This window comes from Molossus molossus, unplaced genomic scaffold, assembly GCF_014108415.1.
Source record: "Molossus molossus isolate mMolMol1 unplaced genomic scaffold, mMolMol1.p scaffold_m16_p_10, whole genome shotgun sequence".
Classification (NCBI taxonomy): domain Eukaryota; kingdom Metazoa; phylum Chordata; class Mammalia; order Chiroptera; family Molossidae; genus Molossus; species Molossus molossus.
The window spans coordinates 43,639,760-43,656,706 of record NW_023425345.1 but is presented as its reverse complement, the minus strand read 5'-3'; the positions used below and the strand labels follow the sequence as shown (position 1 = coordinate 43,656,706).

The window sequence follows — 16,947 nt, the reverse complement described above, 5'->3', positions numbered from 1 at the left end:
AGTATGAAAGAGAGATGACTACGAAAAACAACAAGAATTTCTTGTAAATAAGAATCCAGGGTATTCTATTTAGATTAGCTGTGTAATTTTCTCCAGCAATCTGCACTATCAGGGAGGTAAGTCAAGATGATTACATTATTCCCATTTTTAATCTTCATTTTTTATGATAGAAGCAATATACTTGCATTTATTAAGATAAATAGAAAATACAGATAATATCAAAAGAGAAGGAATATTAAACACTATATTCTCTAATTTAGAGTTATTGTTTGCAAATGTCTTTTAAGACATTTGTATCTGTGAATAATTCTATTATTTTAGTAGTTATCCTTATGCTGATTTAGGTCAGGTAAACACCACAGAAGAATCAAGATAAGAAGAAACTTAGGAGACAGCTGAAAATTGGGCAAGAAATCATGACATATAATCTTTGGTCCAAACCGATATATATGGCAAAATATAAAACATACTGTAAACATGCATGACTTGTAATATAATGTTTCTCTATTCCCACTTAAAAATCTAATTCAGTATTTTTGCCATGATTTATGGTTACAGTTAAATTCCAAAAAAAAAAAAAAAAATCACAGAGTTCAAGAAAAATATAGATTCCCTTACAGAAAAAAAGAAAAAAAGTTCTCAACCTTACAATGTTTTCAAGATACCACACACAAAATGTATTCAGAATACTGTGTGTTATGTGAACATGAAGACCAGCATTTTCATTCTGGACAAACTGTAACTTTAATCAGCTATTTAATCACTGTATTATCCAGTTTCTCTGAAATTTAAGACTTTGTTTTGTGTTCCACTCATAAGAGATATGTAAAGAGGAATGACATAACGTTTTAATAATTGAACTTAGAAGGGACAAAAGCCAGGTCAGTGCAATTATTGTGATGATGTTTGATTGAACCTGAGAGTCTTGCTACAGAGTAATTGGTCTGGCTGAGTTAATGCCCAGTGTGGAATCTCCACCTTACTTGTTTATTGGATACTGAGAATGTAACTGCTAAACCAGACAGATGTGGTCTTTGCCCTCTGGGACTTGTAATATGAATAAATGTAATTTTATCTAATAAAATTTAGCCTACGGATAAGCCATTCACCTGGATAAAATAATAATTGCAATACATTAGAAGCTATCATTTCTCATCAAAATAAAGGTAGGAATTGCTATTGCCATTTTAAAACAGGGACACTGAGGTTTAGCTAGGTTAGTGGACTTGCCCAAGGCCACGCAGACTAGACAGACAGAAGTGACTTTCCAACCTCCCTCTCCACCCAGTCACTACCAAAAGTGTTCCAAGATTGGTGTGGTAGCTGCCCTGCCTCTCCAATTTGAGAATAAGGCTTATTTTTAGCAATCAAGAGTTAAGCTCTGACCCAGTTCTCACAGGGACTGGAAGGATTACTTCTTTATCTGTCTTTCCTGGCCCCATGCAGATGGTAACATTAATCAACTCCCAAAAAGTCAACACCTGTTTTATTCATAGCACTGTTGACTGGCTTAAATAATACATTACTATCAAATCATTTTTTTAGGAAGAGTAAGTGTCAGCACCTGTTTCAGAAAAGTTGCTTTTATTGATTGATGTCTGAGATTTCTTTCCTTCACCTCAAGAAAGTGTGGATGATATTGCAAGAAAATTTTGTTTGGGGCAACTACAGGACATTTGACTAGTGTCATTATATTATTTTACAGTACATCACTTCTCTAACCTTGCTGAATAATGTATATTTCTCCTCAAAATACATCTGAAGTACTTTAGTGTCCCCTGGATAAATAACTTGCAAACTTTCTAGAAGATGTTTGTGCTTTTTAAAATATTTATTTATTTTTTAAATTTATCTTTATTGTTGAAAGTATTACAGATGTTCTCCTTTTTTTCCCTCCATTGACAACCTCCTCCCCACTCCAAATTTACCTCAATAGAACAGAATTTACCCATGCCAATGAAATCAGTATAGCTTCTAATTGGTGCTTTGATACCCATAGTAAACTATAAATTAAACGCATTTAGAAAGAAATGTATGCCAAGTCATACTGTGGGCTCATGTAGTCTCTACTGTGCTTTCTATTTCTGTCTGCGGATCTTTTTATTCTTTTGGGCTTCTTTTTAAAGATAATATTCAATGAGCCAGGAGTTATTCTTCCAAGAGTATTCTCACTTTGTTATTCATTTAAAAATTCACAATTATGTCTGTTATTAGGTATACTGTATTTTGTCAGTAGTATCCACCCTTCAAATGATAGACATTTTTTTCTTTATTCTCTTTCTCAATATACACATATGTGCTTTATATTTTGTGAGATGCAGTAACTCAATTTCTGATGGTTTTATTTATGGATAATTGGCCAGAAACAAAGCATTATGTTTTCATTTTTCTAGGGTTGAAGAGTTTAAAAAGTCTAACACATTCATGAATTATTAATTGCTATTTAATCAAACAAATCTAAATAGGTGAATATGCCTTCCAGTGAAATTGTAAGCACTTCATATTCATCAACTAATGAACATATTTATTTACTTGTTCGCTCTCTCAGTCCTCAGATAATTGTCAAATACTCACTCTGTGCCAGGTACTAGGCAATCAGCTGTATATCAAATGCTATAAAATTAAATAGACATTTGTAATGATATGTTTATGTGTAATTATTATTGACAAATGAGTAAACTAGTCCAAATCTGAGTTTTGTGCTTTGCAAAAATCAGCAGAACACCCAAATCCACAGGAAAATGCAATGGATTTTGCAAGAAGAGACTTCCCTCCTGGGTCTTTTCCCTGCACGTGAATGAGAGAGACATTTATATAATGGTGAATCAAGATGTTTAGTATAGTCAGCTGTACTCTATTTACTCTAATAATAAAGGATTCGAATATTAAGTGTACTAAATGCATTCTATTTACTTCACTATCAATCCAATAGAAGTTTGATAAGCATCTCACACTTAAAGTGCCCACACCTACTCCGGGTGATGGAGACTCCATGCTCTCAAGAGCTCACATCAAAGACTTTACTGCCAGACTTGATGCCTGTGTTTCTCTCACATCTTACACGAAGCCTACCAGCCAGTCCTCTTGGCTCTTCCTTCAACATACATCTTAGTTCTAACCACTTCCTCTCACCTGCACTGCCCCCACCCTGGTCCATCATAGGCTGCCTCTATTATTGCAATGACCCTCTCCTGAGTCTTTTCTTAAAACAGTGGCCAGATTCATCTTTCTATAACAAACAATGTCACGCCCCTCCTCTGCTCAAAGCCCTCCAATACAAATCTCACAGCAAAAGCCAACGTGTGTACTATGAATTATAAGGTTCTGTGCGATACAGCTCTTTTATCTCTCTGATTTCATTTCTTACTACCCACTGTCTCCATCAGCCACCCTGGCTTACTTGTTGTTCCCCCACAGTCCTGTGTCAGGCCTTTGTTCTTGCCGTGGCGCAGGCCTGGCCGGTCCTTCCCTCATATACCTGCAACATTAGCTTCTTCACTTCCTTCGGGCCTTTATTCCAAGTCACCGGCTCAGTGATGGCCTTTGTCAAAAGCCAGCCGTCTCAACACTTCCTCTCCACCCTGCCCTGTATATTTTTTTCTCCCTCGAGTTTATCTATTAATATCTAACATGCTCTATCTTTGAACTATTTGTCCTGTCTACGTCTGTCTCTCCCAGGAGAAGGTCTCTGAGAGTGGTCACTTTACCTGTTTTGCCCAGTTGAGGTATTCCTGTGGCCTAAATAGTCCCTGATACGTAACAAGTGCTCACAAGGGATTTGTTGAATGAATAAATGATTGAATGAAGCCCATTCATCCAGTGTTGCATATCGTCAAATACAGTCATTGGATATTATGATCATTTACTTTGTAGAAAATTGCTTCTGGTGATTCTTCAAAGAAAAAATACTATTCTTTCATTGAAAGGTTGTTATAACATTTTGAATCCATATGTTCCTCCTGTATTTATCAATTAATAGTTTTTCTTACAGTTATTAGAAAGACAATTACCAATACTTGATAAATAAAGAATCAGAGTTTATATACGATTGAAAACAGAGTATGTACAGTCGTTCCTTGCCTCTTCGCTCTTCAACTTTTGTGGCTTCACTCTATCGCGGTTTTTTCAAATATATTCATTAAAAAGTTGATTGAGACAGTGAAAATGATACAGCATGCACTCGGTTGTCAGAGTCAATTATACACCCCCGTATTACAATTAAAATTAAAATTACTGTACGTGTGGACTGTAGGCCTATGGATTCGAGCACCCCAGGAAGCCTTCAACGCCAGGTGCAACCTCTAGAGTCTGGAACGGATTAACCGCGATAAACGAGGGATGATTGTATACCAGATTAATATATTCCACACAGGATGATTTATAATAGTCTATTATGATTCATTCTCAAATTTATTGCATAGTATTTATGGCATAATAGAACTATAAGAATATAGAACATATAAAACAGTTTTCCAATGTGAAAAAAATGTATTTATATATTATTTTAAGACATATTTGATTAATAAAACAAGTTAAAATTATTGAAAATATATGAAGTGTTCATCTGTTAATTAGCACTTTGGAAGCTTTTATTTTAGCCATATTAAATTACTGAAAACATGTATTCAAGGGTTGAATCTTGTAATAGATAACACTTAATTTATCCCCTTTCTAAATTAGATGATTATTTTTGCAGATTGGTGTTCCCAATAGATTAACATTTACTATGCCTTTATCCTTTTCTTGTGTTTAATTACAGTTCACAGGACACTACCGATGTTAAATTGTTAATAAAATGATTGATTGTATGTCACTCCTCAGTACCATTCTATTCGAGAAATAATTTGTAGAAAATCTATCATATGTTCCCCAGTGTAACAGAAGAATTCATGGGAACATAATCCAACACACATATTGTTTATAAACTAAAATGATCATAGATCTTTGGAATCAGGGCCAGGTGGAAAGAGCCGAGGAAAAAAGGATCTATAATCACTAATACGTTATGCAAATATTGAGTCTAATTTAATTATAAATGTACCATCTTTGTTAGGAAAATACAATGTGCCCATTTCACTGCATGGAGGCTAACTCAGAGAGGCGGTAAGGTCACCTGGGAAGTGATACGGAGGGTCACAGAGCAGCACCATTCCTTTGCCTTCTTTCACTCTGACCTCCGGGCGCTCCTCAGGCGGGAAAGGGTCAAGATCTAAGGGTGAAAGCAAGGAAGAAACATTCACTCTCTGGTCAACAGAAAGAGACAGTCATTAACATTTACCTTTCAGCTATTCACTGACTTTGGATATGATTCTTCTCAGGTGGTTTGGTGAAGCCCATCAGTCAATTCCCCATTTTTATGCATTTGATTTACATATACTGCAGAAGAGTTCTGTGGGGAACGTAAGCGACAGATACTGGCAGCAGCCTACATAACTCTTGTGACAACCCTGAAGACTGCAGATATCCTTAACTTTTTTTTCACATTTAGGAAGGATCTCAATAAGGATATCTGGAAATACAGGGGCTCAGAGAAAAGCAGGGATCTACCAAAACAAGCAAGTAAAGAGGAATAACTTAGAGAGAAAATACTACTTTGAAAGGTATATTCCCCTTCTTAAGGGTGGATTCCAATGTGGGAAAGATATTAGGATGAAAGGCAGGATCCTCGTTGAAGAAACTGCAGGTCATCAATCTCTTGGTCCTTTTCAAATTCTGGGTTTTCCTCAATTCTCATTTTCTTTCCTCTTTCCTGTGCATTTGTAACTCACATATTGCTTGGATTCTTGATACTCTACTATTTGATTCTTCACTTCTTTTACTGGGACTCATTCTGTTTTCGTCCTGCCTCATCCCCTGTTGCTTGTCTGTCATCAGTATTCGAATTCTAAAATCTCATTGTTATTTCTCTCAATATATTTATCTCTGAAAAATTATCATCCTAATTATTTCCTTTTCCCAGAGAACACCGAACGCCTACATTTCTAGCCCTGATGCCTCACCTGAATGTCATTTCTTCCTCCAATACTTGCTTGACATTTCAACATGGACAACTTATATTATCATGATCTCTGCATACAAAGCAACCATTTAAATGCTCCCAACCACCCTTTATATTGTTTTTATTCGCTCTTATCCCATTTTTTGAAAACAGAATGTTTCTGCCATTTAATTAGACTTTCTTTTTAACAGTATATTTTGATAAGGTCTTCTTTCTTCAGTGCAATGCAATCAGTCCATTTTTTTCTTCAAGGATTGTTTATTACTAACAGCCCCACTGTTATCACACCATTTAATCTGGCTGTGCTTCCTGACTGTCTCACTGCCTCCTAGTAATCATTGCCACATGGGTCCTCTTCATATACCGTTTCATCCCATAATCAATTTTGCAAAAGATTTAAATGCTTACTCATACAACCACATACTGCAGGACATTTAGTTCACTCCTCTCCCAATGCACAATCCTCCTTCCGAAACAACCTCTCACTTTCATTTTAGCACAGTGTTTCTCAAAAATGTTTCATGATTGTCCCCCAAAAGAGAAATTTAATTTAATCTAAACTTAAAGTAAATAATTTAATTAAATTATAATTTAATTTATTCCCAGTAAAATAAATTAAATGCTAAGGGGTGAGATTTTGTCAGGTAGGGTTGAATTTTAGGGAGCCACAAACCAGTATGCTTTAATATTGAAGATGGTTTCTCCCTCCACGCCCCCCCAAGAACCAACCTCACTCCCTTCAGATTGATATCACCCCCATTAAGAATACATTTCCACTGATGCTAATTTTTAGAAATTTATTCAAGATTTTTTTAGGACATGGTCTTAGTTTATTTTGTAATGTTACCTTTCACTATTTCAAATACATTTATAATACCTCTCATGATGCTTTGCTCTCCTGCAATTTTTTCTTTTCCACACAGTTAAGAACCACTAATCATGGAAGACCCATCTATGAAGACTTTCTTTCACATTCCTTTTCTGATTTCTTTTCTTGCTGAACTCTTATGATAATACCTAAGTTTTACTTCAGCTAAACACACTTGTGATTTCTAAAGTTACAATTACTTACATCCAAAGCTCAGGGTGGCTTCAGTGCTTCTGACCATCCCATAGTTATTTGACGCTAAACAGTAGTATACTCCAGCATCTTTCTGTTTGTCAGGGTTGTTGATAACAAGGTTTCCTCCTACCATACTATACCGATCACTTGTCAGATCAATATCCCCATTATTCATTCTCCATCTATGAGAAAAAGAAGTACATTTCATTCAAAGGTCACTGTGACCTTTGTACTCAGCTAATATTCTAAAATAATATGGGAACAGCTCATTGTGAATTCAGACAATTAAACAGATGACTCAGTGTGGTATTTCTTCACACCCTATAATTGCATATTCTGGGCTCATGATTTATAATTTAGCTCAGGCACAGAAAGGTAAATGTTCAAGTGCATGAAATAGTCCCTCTTTTTTTTTTTTTTAATGAAGCATCCCAAAGGACAAATATCTTATTGGATTTTCTAGATAAATTGGTTTCTTAGCTGATCTATATGGTTTTTAAATGATATTCATCCATGCACTAGTTCGATTCATGCATACACAGATATGGTACTTAAAATATGAAAAGTGTTACTCTAACAGAAATAAAATATAAAATAACACAATATTTGATTTTAATATCAAAGTAATTTTTCAATAAAACAAACTAATTGAAAAGAGGGTTTTCTCAGTAAATGTCATATTCTGACTATAGAGATCAATCACACAAAATCAATAATATTGCAGATATGTTTATGGGGATTGTATTACAAGTAAATTGACTAGAAGCAGGAATCCAACTTTCTCAGTGAGATGATAGGAAGAACGCATGTGGGAAGTAGTTTTCGATTACACTGCCCACTTGCATAACTGTATAATCATTCCGGATCAGGGTTCATCCTTACGGTTCCACGTCTTCCACATGCTAGAGGGTAAGAGCCGCGGTCAAATGGGGGTTGTGGTTGCAGTGCTTATTGCCTGGGTCATTTCCCATTAGGGTCAGAATCTAGCCAAAAAGGTCTAATGATTATAGAATATCTCTTAATAAATCAAATAGTTAGAAAATTTTTAGTTTTAATTTTTACAGTGCAGGAGGTGATTTCAAAGCCAACACAGAAAACCTTGCTTTGCATTTCAAAAAACTACCAAATTGCAATCCAATAACCCCTCCTTCTCCCCCCAGCTGATGGCACTCTTGTCCTTGCTTGAACTATCCAATGTCAAATTATTTTGCATTTGCCAAGGCCATGGGTTGCTCTGTTGGGCTGATCCAGTTGTTATGTGTCCTTGCCTCCCCCCTGCCCCAAATATGTTGACTCCAAATTTTTGTTTATTGCCTAACTTCCTGCCAGAGGATCTGATTTTGCCTTTGATGTCGCTGTGTTTGGGAAGGTTCACTGATCTATTTAATTTTTACAAACATCCATGACATTATTGTAATCCCTTTCGCACAGTGTTAAATGCAGTTTTATTGGGGTCCTTATTATTTGGGGGGTAAAGGAAAGATAACAAAAGCCTTAAGGCTGGTAAGCAGAAGGTAAATGTCCCTGTTGTACCTTTCAGAATGTTGCCATGAATAACGAATTATCACAGAATGTGCCACAAATAGAAAACTACTGTGTGAATGACAAATTGCATGATTAGCAAGGTTAGTAAGGCTTGCCCCGAATATTAAGTACATTTTTAAAACTTCAAGAGTTCTTTTCCATCAGACAAACTAAATCTTTATTTTGTTTTTCTTATTATGCTGTCAAAGGCAGGCAGCCTTCATATCAAAGTTAAGCATCGCCTCTCCCTGTAGCTCTCCACATTCATGTGGGGACAGTCAGGCCACACTTGCCCTGGCAACCTCTGTGCTGTGGACTTGTGAGAGGGAGTCGGAGAGGTATTTGCCAAGCCAAGTGTTGTTCTTATTTTTATTTTTTAAAATTTGTTAAGAATACTTGATGGGACTGGAGGGAGGGAGAAGTAAGGAGTACTGACCAATGCATATGAAATTGTAGTTAGGCAAAGCTTTGCTTCTCACTGCCCCTGGGGGGGCGGGGGGGGGCGGGAGCGACAGGGGTTCGCAAGGAGAAGCATATATTTCTAGAACACTCTCTGGGGCAACTTCAGTTTTGTTGCCATCTTTCCAGACTGGAGGCTGTTTTGCTAAGGCTTCATGTATGACTGTCAAGGACAGAATGCCACAGAGTAAGCATCATGGAAATAGCTTTTGCAATGCTATCAATTAATCTAGAAAGATGCATACCAAAAAAATTGCATGTTTCTTTGAAAATCATAAAATCTATGTGTCAGTCCTGGGTCTGTGATTTACTCACTCTTAAGAAAGCCAATTTGCTTATCAGGGCTCAGCTTCCTGTCCTGTGAAATTATGTGCTTGGATTAGATCTCCTCTACAGCCTCTATTGGTTCTACTAGTCTTGTCCATAAACTCCCATATGCATTGCTTAAGGGTAGAAAAATGCCTACCCCATCAAATATATGAAAAAACAAATGTATAATTTATAAAATATCTACTTATATTGCACTCTCATGCATGAAATTGAAACACTAAAAATGATTTCAAAGAAATAGTGGTGTGGTTTCTAAATTCATATTTTATTTTAAGAATAATTTTGTAATTGTAGCCAGAGGCAAGAGAAAATGAGTTCAATTAGAATTAAATAGGGGAAAGTGCTATTCTCTTTGATAACAACTTTTTATGACAATAGAAAGTCATTTTTATATCCAGAAAAAAATCTACTATTAAAATCAATCTTGTTTAATGACAACCTTCAATTAAGTCAGGTGACAGTAACATCCTAGAGGTTCGATTTCTCCATCAATCATTTGCTTTGTCTACATGGAACTAGTTCATAGGCGAAATTCAAATTCATTGGCATTTGGTCAATTTTTTAATCTTATTCTTTGAATCAGACTAGAAACTGTTAATATAATTTTTCTGAACCATCTGAAGCAAAAAATCCCATTGCTACTTTTCTGACATTATTAATAGGTAATCCAGAAAAATAGAAAAATAATATTCATATAGATTTTCCAATAGGTAGAAACATTTAAGGAATGTTATATGTTGTCTGGAATATAGATTTGAGACTATTTTAAAAAGTGTGGCTTTCTAGAATTATTTATACAAGCACTTTAAATGTAATTAATATGGAAATATTATGTGTCATCTGAAGATATATTTAGGCTAATATATACAAGAACATTTTATCCTCAAATGTGTATGATCTCCATACACCCTTCTGCATGTTTAGCATAATCTTCATTACACAATTTTAATTTTTAAACTTATCTTTATTGTTGAATATATTATAAACATCCCTCCCTTTTGCCCCCATTGACCCCCTTCTTCCCACTCCCACCCCTCTCTTGCCTTTCCCACTTTTGTCTGTGTCCATTTGTTATGCACATATGCATATACATTTTTTGGTTTATCTCTCCCTGCCCCCTATTCCTTTTGAGGTTCCTCAATCTAACAACCAATTTGTACGTCTTAATCCCTTCACCTTTTTCACCCATCCCCCTAAACACTTTTCCATCTGGCAACCAACAAAAAGTTATTTGTACCTATGAGTCTGTTTCTATTTTGCTTTTTCATTTGGTTTGTAGATTCAATTGCTGACAGATATGTATTTATTGCCATTTTATTACTCATATTTTTGTTCTTCTTCTTCAAGAAGACCCCTCAACATTTCATATACTACAGGTTTTGTGGTGACAAACTTCTTTAGCTTTTCATTTTCTGGGGAAATCTTTATACATCCATTGATTCTAAATGATAATATTGCAGGATAGTGTGATCTTGGGTGTAGGTCCTTGCTTTTCATCACATTGAATGTTTCTTACCACTCCCTTCTGGCTTGCAAAGCTTCTTTTAAGAAATTGGCTGACAGTCTTACGGGAGCTCCCTCGTAGGTAACTAATTGCTTTACTCTTGCTGCTTTTAAGATTCTCGTTTTGTCTTTCACTTTGGCATTTTGGTGATGATGTGTCTTGGTGTGGGCCTCTTCGGGTTCATCTTGTTTGGAACTCTCTGTGCTTCCTGGACTTGTAGGTCTGTTTCTTTCACCAAATTAGGGAAGTTTTCTGTCATTATTTTTTCAAATGTTTTCAATTTCTTGCTCTTTCTTTTCTCCTTCTGGCACCCCAATGATGCAAATGTTGGCATGCTTGAAGTTGCCTCAGAGGTTCCTTACACTATCTTCATTTTTTTGGATTCTTTTTTCTTTTTGCTGTTCTAATTGGGTGTTTTTTGCTTCATTCTAAATTGATGGTTTACTTCTTGGCTTCACATACTCTTCTATTAATTCCCTGTAATTATTCTTTATTTCAGTTACTGCATACTTTATTTCTGACTGGTCCTTTTTTATGTTGTTGATGTTCTCACTAAATTCATTGGAGTTCTCCTTAAGTTCCTTGAAGGTCTCACTAAGTTCCTTGAGCCTCCTTATAACCGGTGTTTTGAATTCTTCATCTGATTGATTGCTTATCTCCATTTTGTTTAGTTATTTTCCTGGAGTTTTGTTCTATTCTTTCATTTGGGACATGTTTCTTTGGCTCCTCATTTTGGCTGCTTCCCTATGTTTGTTTCTACATATTAGGTAGAGTTGCTACGTCTCCTAGGCTTTGTAGGGTGGCCTATCATAATAGGTGTCCTGTAGAGTCCAGTAGCACAGCCTCCCTGATCACCCCATCTGGGCCCTTCAGGTTCACCCCTAGTGTGGAGTACACCCTTCAGTTGTAATTGAGTCTTGATTGCTGTTGGCACATCAATGGAAGGAATTTACTCAGGCTGACCAGCTGCAAGGACTGGCTATGCCCATTGACCACTGGCCTCTGACTACCTTGGAAGATCAGCTATGTAGGAGCCCACCACAAAAAGCAAGACTTACTTCAGCAGGGCTCTGGTACTAACTGAGTCCACTCATTGAGTGTGTTACTTATGAAGGTGGTTGGGTGATGGTGCTTCGATGTGGTCTGAAGCTGTCCACTAGATATGCTGGCTCTGTGGCAAGGTCAGCCACTGCCTGGGTTCCACTGAGGGCCACCTAGCATAAACTACAAAGTGATCTGAAGATGGCTGCTTCTTGTGCTGGGCTTGGAGGTGCCCAGAAAAAGCCAACTTGTGAATCAAGGCTGGCTGCTTCTAGTCACTAGAATCTAGTGCCAGGCCTGGGGCCACTTAATGAGAGCTATGGGGCTCACTGAGACGATGCTACTTGTTTGAAAGATTTTAGGAAAATCTGAAGCAGGACCCAAGACATGCCAATGCTATGGTAAATCCACTGGAAACAGCTTGGGTTGGCCTGAAAGCTGGGTTGGGCAAGGCCTCAGGGAATCACCAGGACAGAACAACAGTGTGAGCCAGGTTGCTGGAATCCCAGGTATGGCAGCCATTTGCCACATTGGAGAAGGGCTCACCAAGAGAACAATGGTCCCCACCAGCACTTCTATCCAGGAGAAATCTGCCCCTCCAGCACTTGCCCCAATGCCAAACCAGTCAGTTCTTCCCAGTATGTCTCTGGTGCCTTTCAATCTGCCTCCCCTGATGCTGGAGCCTGGTGGGAGCAAGTCCGAGCAAGTCTGCGGGCCCTTTAAGAGGAACTGCCTGGGGCTCTAGAAGGCTCAGCCTCCCTCAGCCTCAGTTCCCACTGGTTATAGCCAGAAGTAATGTGGATTCTCTTCCAGGCACTGGAACCCTGATGCCTGGTGTAGGATGGGGACCCCTCACTCCTCAGAAAGGACCTTCACAGCTGAGGTGTCCCTCCTGATTTTTATCAGCCACATGTGTGTGTGGGACCAGCCCATCTGTGCCTCTGCCCCTCCTACTAGTCTCGATGTGGCTTCTTCTTTAATCTCATAGTTATAGGACTTCCATTCAGCTCGATTTCAGGTGGTTTTGAACGATGGTTGTTCTGTAGTTTAGTTGTAATTTTGATGTGGTTGTGGGAGGAGGTGAGTACTGTGTTTACCTGGGCCACCATCTTGACCAGAAATTCTTCATTGCACAATTTTTAAATTGACAATGTCAGATGGCACTAGCATTATTTTTATAGTAAATAGTAAATAATTTGCATATATTTAAGAAAACTGTTATCTACTTAGGCATTAAACAACATTTATAAAATAACTTGTATGTCATTAAAACCACAATGAGATATCACCTAACACCTGTCAGAATCATTATTATCAATAAATCAACAAACAACAAATACTGGCAAGGATATGGAGAAAAGGGAACACTCATGCACTGCTGGAGGGAATGCAGATTGGTGCAGCCACTGGGGAAAGCAGTATAGAATAATCTAAAAAAATTAAAAATTGAACTGCCTTATGACCCAGCAATTCAACTTCTGGGAATATATCTGAAGAAACCCAAAATACTAATTTGAAAGAATATATGCAGCATTATTTACAATAGCCAAGGTTTGGAATCAGCCCAAGTGTCCATCAGTAGACAAGGGGATAACAAAACTGGGGTACATTTACACAATGGAATACTACTCAGCTGTAAAAAAAAGAAGAAGAAGAAGAAGGAAATCATACCCTACATGACAGCATGAAATGACCTGAAGAGCATTATGCTAAGTGAAATAAGCGAGTCAGAGAAACACAAATACCAAATGATTTCACTCATATATGGAATCTAATGAACAAAATAAACAAACAAAATAGAAACAGACTTATAGATAGAAAACAGACTGACTGCTGTCAGAGGGGAAGAAGGAAGGGGAGTTGGAGGGCTAGGTGAAAAGCCAAAGGGATTAAACAAAAAATAAATAAAACCTCATAGACACAGACAAAAGTATGGTTATTATCAGAGGTTAAGGGATGTGTATGGGAAGTTTGAAAAGGATAAAGGAGGATACATGGTGATGGAAGGGGAGACCTGAGTTGGGGTGGTGAACACACAATACAATATACAGATGATGTATTGTAGAATTGTACACCTGAAACCTTTATAATTTTATTAACTGATGTCACCCCAATAAATTCAATAAAGAGAAAAAAAGAACATGTATGCCGATGTTTGTGTTTATGTCCCTGGACGTTGTAAATGTCCCTGGACTTTGTAGAAAGCCTTGTATGACAGCCTTCTCTGTCAGTACAGGGCCATAGCTGCTGACCAGCAGCCTCCAGGCCCCACGCCGTCTGAGAAAGGAAGGCAGTACGTTACTTGTAAACGGGGAAAGGGCTGGCTCGTGCCCTACAGTTCAGTGAAACTTTTCCTTCCGGTGATTCCTCTGGGTAAATGGTATTAATGGGTTGCTCTTCAAAAATTGGTCCGAATCCTTTGTCTTCCTCAGACACTATAAGAAAAATAAAATGATTTTACATTGTGCTGGTTTATAAGAAAAAATTAAAAACACTAACATTTTGGGGGTAAAGAAAGTCAGAAACATAATCTTCATTGTTATGTAAATAAAGATATTTGCCTCCATAATCTCAAGGAAAACATTCAAGTTTTCATTCAAAATTATTTTTTGCCCCTCTCTCACCATTTCTCCCAAAGCACTCTGTGTTGTCCTGCTTGGCTACGTACAGCTCCTCAAAAGAGTCATGTGTCGTGCCTCCGGGCCTTCGCATGTGCTTTTCTTACTTCTAAAAGCACCATCCCACTTGCCTCCTCCTATCAACATCTGGGAATCCTTTATGATTTAGCCATAGAGTTCATTCCTTCAGGGAGCCACATCTTACTCGTCCTAGCTTCAGCTGGTCCTCATTTGTGTTCTCGTAACTCTCTATCCAGTTTATGGTACCTATTGTGTGGTTCTTGATACCACTTTCTGTGCCACTAGATTGCAGATGCTTGGGGACAGGTGGCTATGTGTATAATCTTGGTAGGATACCCTTCGCTAGCTGTCTAGCAGCCTGCAACAGACAAGGCTTAAACATTTTTGAACAGCAGAATAAATGAATTTCTAGATGCTCTGGGGGCATTAGTTCCTTTCTGGGGTCAGTTCTTATTTATTTTTCTTCTAAACATGCGACCAGCACTGATACTTTGCAACATCGGTACTTAGAACAATTGGTTTTAGGTGTTTTTTTTTTTTTCAATTAGCTTGAGAAAAGTCATTTTTTATGTTGTCTTCCTTTTCAAAAAAATCTACCCACTAAGAAAAAGGGCATGTATTTTAAAAATAACAATATCTATCAAAAACATGAAACCTGTTTCTTTTTTATTTCTTGTGTTCCTAAACCCCATAATGCTTCCAAAACATTATAATTTTTTTATCTAATTTTCCCATGGCTCTAGAGAAAACCAATGGGTGACTTTATTTTGGTTGGTGGAGAGTGTGATGTTTGCATTAATGGATCCTTTGCTGGGCCTTACATTCTCCCTGAAAGTTATTTCCCGCCTTCTGAGTGCTCTAGTGAGTCAACAGGTCAGTGACCTCAGATCCCCTTTGAGAGGGTTATGACGTTTACGTTCAGAGGTTCACACTGAGCATGTCATGAAATAGTCCTTAATTCCTCAAAGTAGTTCTTTTAAAGTGCTTATTATGTTTTTCTCATAAGTCTGTTACTCCACTTTTCTTATTCCCTGTTCTGTGGTAAGGTAACACATCAGGTAACACATCTTACTGATCTCTATATAGCCTGTGGGTAGTGATTCCCAACTCACAAGGTGGAAATAAAAATAGCTTTGGCGGAATACAGGCTAAGACTCTTCTTTCACTTAATTCTTATATCCACCTACAAGTGGACGTTCTCTGACCCCCCTGGCATAAATATCATTGCTGCATCACACAGCTGTAGCAGTGGTTGCTCAGTGATTCTTGCTGAGTATTCATTTTCCTTCCAGTGAGCAGTGGCATTTATAAGTTACCAGTTTTACTGTATTTATTGAGTGCCATTACGTAGTCCCTATGCTAGAAGTTATTGTCACATTCTTCCTTTTTTTTTTCTTCAGTTTTAAGTCCTTACAAGAATACTGTGACTTTTACATACTGGAAACTTGAGGCTCATAGAAGTTGAATAATTTGCACAAGATGACATAGTGGGTGAATACCACGCTGCATATACAAATGCAGCTTGGTCTTACTCTAGGCTCTATTTTTTTTCACTGTATCATACAGTACTGCCTCTATTTCTGGCAAGATCTGTTCGGTGGTTTAAGGAGAGTCTAAACAGGGTTGCTAATTATAGTCAATAATAACAAATGGTAAATTTTGTAACATCTTGGGACTCCTAATTAAACTGAATATTAAGGTTCCAAGTTCATTGCCTTTAGCTCTCCCTCCCGCAGCAAAGCAGGAGGCTTTCAAAAATAAGCTAGGGCCCTGACCGGTTTGTTAGAGTGTCGGCCTGCGGTCTGGAGAGACCCGGGTTCGGTTCCCGCTAAGGGCATGTACCTCAGTTGCAGTTTGTCCCCGGCCCTGGTTGGGTCGTGCGGGTGGCAGCCGCTTGATGTGTCCCGTTCACATCGATGTTTCTCTCTCTCTGTCTCTCTCTCTCTCTCTCCCTCCCACTCTATCTGAACAAAATATATATATAAAAAAATAAGTTAGGGTTTTACAATATTTAAAATATTGTTTCAGAATTTAGTAGCATAGAATTGCTACAAAGATTATAGGAAAAACAGGGCATATTGACTAATTTCTATCTGCTGCAAACCTGTAATACAGCAATTTTCAACTAGTGGGCTGCAAGAATTTTTAAAACATGCAATACCTGACTATTTAGACCTCTTTTCCCTTAGCTTGTCAAGTTAAAAATGACAACAGCCAACACAATAATAATAGCCATTCAGTGTGAATCAATCAAAATGATACCTATACAGAATATGTTTTTTGGTGTGCCACAGAATTTTAATAATTAGGTTATGTGTGCCATGAGATGAAAAAGTTGAAAAACCACTGCTCTAATAGGATATTTGTTTCTGTTGTATTTATTTATTCA

At 37.5% G+C, this 16,947-nt stretch overlaps 1 protein-coding gene across 1 annotated transcript in view; it reads right to left on the bottom strand.

Annotated features, from left to right (window-relative positions):
* The window catches only part of CNTN1 (contactin 1), a 311,723-nt gene that overhangs the window by 117,819 nt on the left and 176,957 nt on the right, over positions 1 to 16,947 (bottom strand). Inside the window, exons 5-7 of the mRNA XM_036252416.1 lie at positions 14,222 to 14,354; positions 7,071 to 7,243; positions 5,114 to 5,209 (exon numbers count right to left, since the gene is read on the bottom strand). Of these exons, the coding sequence (XP_036108309.1) occupies positions 5,114 to 5,209; positions 7,071 to 7,243; positions 14,222 to 14,354 (402 nt within the window). The remainder of the gene's footprint in view (positions 1 to 5,113; positions 5,210 to 7,070; positions 7,244 to 14,221; positions 14,355 to 16,947) is intronic.